At 37.5% G+C, this 6,429-nt stretch overlaps 1 protein-coding gene across 1 annotated transcript in view; it reads left to right on the top strand.

Annotated features, from left to right (window-relative positions):
• CD109 (CD109 molecule) overlaps nt 1–6,429 on the top strand; it is a 130,607-nt gene that overhangs the window by 68,368 nt on the left and 55,810 nt on the right. Inside the window, exons 9-13 of the mRNA XM_019520330.1 lie at nt 844–953; nt 2,979–3,218; nt 4,339–4,440; nt 4,540–4,602; nt 6,044–6,220. Of these exons, the coding sequence (XP_019375875.1) occupies nt 844–953; nt 2,979–3,218; nt 4,339–4,440; nt 4,540–4,602; nt 6,044–6,220 (692 nt within the window). The remainder of the gene's footprint in view (nt 1–843; nt 954–2,978; nt 3,219–4,338; nt 4,441–4,539; nt 4,603–6,043; nt 6,221–6,429) is intronic.

Below are 6,429 nucleotides of genomic sequence, written 5' to 3'. Positions count from 1 at the left end.
ATGCATCCACCCATCCCCACGACTAAAGGCCAAATGTGTGGGCATGTCTACACATTGTCCTATCGTGATGTAGGGATGCGCGCTATGTTGCCGTACAGCATGCTGTGGTGACATAGTGATTGCGCGGGTCCACACATGATTGCCAGCTACGTTGCCATAGTGGCATGTTCCCTGGTTAGTGAGCCACTATGATGACGTAGCGGCAAAATTTAAACCACGTGCTATGAGCACAGCACAGTAAATATCCATACTGTGTTGTGTTTTAGTACTTCTAAAAGGTGACGTGTAAATGTGCCGTGTGTTCTGCTCTGTTTGCTACTGATCTAAACTACACTGATTACATAAAACCACGTAACTTAGATCAATTTTGCCTCAGGCTTTTTGAAAGTCTGTACCTAGCCATGATGCCTTTCTGTAGAATCCAAATACTGAGCTACAATGTAACAACTTATTATGGAGCTTAAAAAGCACTGAAGCAGGATCATATGTTGAAAGCAAAGTATTTTTATTGGTGTTATCCTCTTACATAACTATATTGTTTGAATCATTGGAGGAATTAAGGAACATGCATCTGATATCCTGTTTGGGTACATGGCAAAGATGTGGGATGGATCCATGGAAGCACTGTTCAGTGTTGTGTATCTGCTGCTAAGGGGAAGGATGCTTATATACCTGTATACTAACACTCGGTGGACAGGATGGTGGCAACAGAATGAATTGGGCTGCTGGAATGACCATAAAAATATGATTACCTAGAGCATGAAGAGGATCAGAGAGAACTTGTTTAAAATATTTTTTTCTAATAAATAGTAATAGTTTCTTCTACACATGGTTTTCCAACAGGAATCTCCCAAAATTCAAGCACCACTGTATTTCCAAAGCGGAGTGACTACATCATTGCATTTTCTGACTATCCTAAAGTTCTAAAACCTTCTCTGAACTTTATAGCTACTGTAAGTTCTCCCATTTAATTGTGGCTTATTCATGTGAATACAAAGATGTCAGAGTTGTGTCTGTGCTTCTCCTTAAAAGGTTAGGTTAGGGGATTTACAAATGTATATAATGCATTTTTTTTAATTTTCACTTCAGTTTTTTTTTTTTTTTTTTTAAAGTAAATTATCTTTGGTTGATTGAAATCTGTGTGCTATAATGGTTATAACTAAAAAGAGTCTCCAATTTAGGTATCCAGGTTGTTCACGAGCCCTGATTTGGTTTTTCTTTAATTTCATTATTGGTTCCCAGACAGACATTGGGGAACCCTACTTAATACCCACTTTCAGTTTGACATTAAGTGGTTGATGACTGCTCTTTTAGCATGATTATCTCCCCAGGATGCCTGTTATCATGTTTCACCATATTTCCTCTTATTGCCTCTAAGAATGTTGTGTGAGATGGAATCAGCTGTATTGGATGCACTCTGCTGTATCAGATGCACTGCTCAGCCCCATCCACAAGGGCTTTAACCTTGTTACAGATGGAAATCAGGTTGGTTAGACATGCGTTGTTCACAATAAACCAATTCTTCTCTACTGGTAAGGAGAAAATTGAGAAGATCCTCCTTCCATCGTTGGTTTCTGCACCATCTGTAAGAAAAAGTTGTCCCCATGAAAATCCAACAGCTTGCAAGACAGTCTGCATACTGCTATGTTATCTTTCAGCTGGTATCACTGTAATTAAAATACTCTACAAGCACCAAGTCCTGTGATTTGTATGCTGGTTTTGTGGTCTACAGTTTGCAACTGCCATGACTTCACCCTTGCAGTTTTCCCTTTTTACCTTAACCTAGACACTCCTACTTCATTGTGTACCTCAGAATAAGTATATATAGCTTTAATATACGGAGTAACACCTCTTCCTTCTCCCCCCTGCCTGACCACCCTAGACATGCTATATATTGGTCTATGTCAATATTCTCATCAGTTGAATTATCCCACCAAGTTTCTGTTATCTTGACTAGTCCCAGTTTTTGCTTATTTCTTACATTATAATGAACATTGGGTATCTGCAGGGATCCTGGTTTTCTCTGATAAAAAAATAAAATCCCAATTTTTGAATGAACTCCCCGACTTCAAATCCACATTTTCCCATGATTAAAATAAAACACCACTATATATGGTGTTTTATTTTAATCATGGAAAAATGTGGATTTGGGGGTTTTTTTTAATCTAAAACTAGGGTATTTTTTATCAGAGAAAACCAGGATCCCTGGTTATCTGCATATGGTTAAGTGCATAAGTACATACGCTGCTTAAATAAATAGGAACTCTTGTCTATTATGTAATGTAATGGCATGCCCTTTATCTACATAAAAACTGTCAACTTCAGGGCAGGTTCTAGATCTGCTTCTATCAATTTTAAGACTGTTATTAGAAATATAAGAGACCCTGAGAAACACAGTAACAAGTTTTAATGAGGAGCAGAAAGCTCAGTACAGGCTGTTCCTATAGTTAATTACATTTGCACACATTGGATTTGTATAAATGTATATATCAGGTAAAGAACAGTTTGTTTTTTTTAATGCCAGGGTCATTCACTTAAACAGAATGTACTGTATTAGCTTTGCTTATCTTACACATGATGTCAGCATAGAACTATCTCTTATTTCTGCTGTGAAGTGGGAATGACATGAAAAAGTAAATGATTTAAGACATACGCTGAATCTTCACATGTTGCAAGGCATCATCACTGAAACACTGGTAGTGCCTTGAGGAGAAAAGGGCAAGGTTTCCTAGCACACCTGTTCTGTGTCATCATTTAACAGTCAAAGCCAACATGTGAAGTGTCAGGTTTGGAATTTAGCTTGCCTGCTTACGAAGTTGCAAAGGGTTTAGAAATACATTGATACATTAGAAGTCGGAGGAGAGTTGTTTCAGAAATATAATAATGTCATAAAAATGAATATGTTGTTGAACTTTGAGTCACGGAGTTTTATTTTGGGCTGCCTGATGGACCTTTTTTTTCTGTTTTGTTTTTTTTAGCTGAAAGTAATGCATTCTGACAACAGTCCTCTAACAGCTGAAGACAGACAAAATTATGTCACCATCACTGCGGAACAGTCAGACTCAGTTTCTCACCGATCTTTGTTTTCTCTAAGTGAAAATGAAGTTGCGCAGCAGGGAAATGAATCAGTTCATTCACTAAGTTACAGTGTCCCAGAAACAGGAATTGTTCAGATTGAAATTCCAATTCTGGCTACTGCAAGAAGTCTACAAATGAAGGTACTGTTTGGTTTGTGATATCTCAGTGCACTAAGCCAACAAAATGAAAAGAATGTGAATGATGTGGCTTGTCAAACGTGCATTATCCTGCTTCTGTGACGATTGATATGGACAGTGTTAAAAATCTCTGAAAACTAGTCAGCCCTCAACTCCTCGTTAATTATTCCTTTAAGTGATGTATGAATCATGGGATGCTGGTCTGACGTGTTGTAATTACAGTTCATCAGAGCAGACTTGATTAATTGAGTCTGTTGAAATATGCTAATTAGCGTGCTCCAGCAGCCTCCACGTCATGTGTATTCAGTGTCCCCACACTTCAAAATGATGGTGGGGGCACTTTAACTAAAGCTCATTGAACGAGCTTTAGTTAAAGCATCCCTGCCACCATTTTGAAGCACAGGACACTGAATCCACAAGATGCTGTGGGTGCTTTAATTAAAGGAACTCTTGGGAGCTGCTCTAATTAAAGCACTCCCCTCCCTTCCATAGCATATGTAAAGAGTGCTGTGTGAACGGTATCTATGTATCCCTGAAAACAAGTTGTCATTTATTAAGGGCCTTTCCTTTGAGTCCTTTCAGTTCTGGAGAAAATGGTGCTATGTGCAGGTCTAGGAGACCCCCTGCAAAGTGTCTGGTTAGAGCTTGTGATTGAAGGAAATGACAGCATTTCTCTGCCTCAGAGACCAAAGCAGTGCAAAGCCAATCTCATGCTGTCACTTTTCCACCACATTAAGAAGGGCCCAGGAAAATAGGAATCTCCCAATATGGTTTTTCAAAAAAGACACTTCCCATTCTTAATAAACTTCTTTGAGATGATTCTAGCTCTGTGTTGCTGCTGCAGAAGGAGAACAGGTACCTTTTAATTTTTTCTTGAACCTGCTAAGCTGGTTCCAGATGCACTTTTCTACAAAAGTCTTCACTGTGTATCCATCCCCACCTCATATTACATGCACTTATTTTTGCTTTGATAAATCTGGTCATCATTACTATGATGAAAATTGTTTGTGTAGAATTTATTCTTTGTACATTTTTATGTCTCACACTTTTAATATTGGCATATAAATGAGCTTTAACTAGATTTTATAATTCTACCTATAGACTTTTTGATCTTGTCTTGCAGGCTAGTTTTCTTGATGGTGAAACTAGTATAACAGTTGATGATGTATTTAATGCCCCCAGCAAGACTTACCTCCAGATAAAAAGCCCAGGACAGGATGTAAAGGTGATAGTTATTCAAATTAGATTGAACTTAACAATAAAATATTTCTGTAAATTATTCATTGTGGGCTTTCTTATCCATATCATTATGCTCTTTCTCTAGGCTGGAACACCTTTTGAGCTGAGTATTGCAAGCAACATGCCAATAAAAGAGTTCAATTACATGGTAAGTTACTATTTTTTCACATGTGATCAATTAACTTAGATGAGTAAAGCAATGTTGTTGAGTATTTCAGAGATGTGTAATTCTTGCAATAAGTAAAAAGAAAAGAATCCTTACAGCACATTTGTTCAGAGAAACTACCACTGACTGTCCCAACAAGAATGCCTCTCAGAGTTCTGTTGGAATGTGCACTGAAGACAGTTCTGACATTATTTTAAAGGAAGCAGTATATCAGGCTAGCTGATTTGTCAATGAAGTGGAACCATGGGAACAGAATTAGCTCTCACCAATGAGCCTCAGGCAAAGTGATAAGAGTGGTTGGATCCCCTCCCAATATCTCAACACAAGTTAGGCTGGAACACTGTTAACAAGATACTTACCATAGTGCAGGAGTCCTTAACCTCCTGCCCACACTGCACCCCCTATATATCAAAAGTCCTGAAAGTAAATTAAAAAAAGGTTTAAAGTGTATGGTAGTTCTCGTTTGATTTTATTTTTTACTTGAAGAATAACAGAAATGTCAGGTGTAGTCTTTATGAAATGATGGATTTGGAGGACTGAAGTATGTATGTGGTGAGTTTTTTTTTTAGTTTTTAAATGAAAAATGATTTTGAATTATTAATAAGAACAGATTTGCTTCTCTAACTTTTAATAGGCAGCTTCCTTGAGTTAAATTAGCGTTAAAATTGCTGATCAAAAATAGGTGAAAGAATTCAGCAGTTGTCTCAAAATTTGAAAAAAAATGGTAAAAGCTGTAACAGAGAAAGCCCCTCTAAATTTTAAACTGTCTGATTAAAATTATTTACCTTTTCAATTAGATTTCAATTGCTTTTTCTCTGCCTGTAAATACATGTGAAGCATAAGTACCAGAGGGAACAGTAGAGTTTTTTGAGCTGAAGAACAATGTAGTACAAGAACAAATAGATATAATGTGTTTGTGAATAATTTTAGATTGAACAGCAGAAGGTTTCTAATGATCAGAGGAATAAGGTTCTGGAACAGCTTTCCAACCAAAGCATTGCAGCCAAGCACCAAAGCAGATTTTAAATAGAACTGGATTAATTTATTAATGGACTGTTTGATGTACTTGCTTGGGAGGAATATATTTCAGAATCCAGGAAGTGTGTTCCCTATTATAATGTTTTTTGTGTCCCCCACGATATCTTTATTATCATATTATTCTTGTGCTATTTCTATACTTGTTCACAACATTTCCAGGAATAAAAGGGTAGACAAGTTATGAATGTAAATATATTCATAATTCTTCCATACCACACCTCACACAACAGATAAACCACCTCTTCAGGCCTTCTCCAAAAGGGAACAGGTTCATATATTTTCTGTTGAAGGTCATTGTTCACTGATTCTCTGGTTACTTGCATTAGTTTGTGATGGTAACACAGTAGCTTGAAATGACTTGGATGTCATTTATTTTCCACTTTAGGTGGTATCTAAGGAACAAATTGTGGCTTTTGGCAAAAAAGTTACAACAACCTTCACTTTAACAGCAGAAAATTCTTGGGCTCCTTTGGCATGTATAGTTATTTTCTATACTACTGAGACTGGAGACGTGGTAAATGATGTTCTGGTTATTCCTGTTCAACCTGTTTTTGAAAACAAGGTAGGATATTAAGCTTGAATTTGGCATAACTTTTTTCTAGGGCTGCACTGATAGAGATTTTGGGAGCTGATACCGATAGTCAACTTTTAAGGAGGTATATTGGCCAACACGGATATGATTTCCAATACAGCTGTGTGCAGCTGGTAAGCCTTGGATGGGGAGGGAAGGGGTGTGGGAGGGGCACATCAAGGCTCCTGTGGTGAAGGAGG

This window comes from Gavialis gangeticus, unplaced genomic scaffold (assembly GCF_001723915.1).
Source record: "Gavialis gangeticus isolate Ggan-Ray unplaced genomic scaffold, GavGan_comp1, whole genome shotgun sequence".
Taxonomy (NCBI): domain Eukaryota; kingdom Metazoa; phylum Chordata; order Crocodylia; family Gavialidae; genus Gavialis; species Gavialis gangeticus.
Note: the sequence above shows the minus strand (reverse complement) of the source record. Positions and strands in the feature narration are given on the sequence as shown.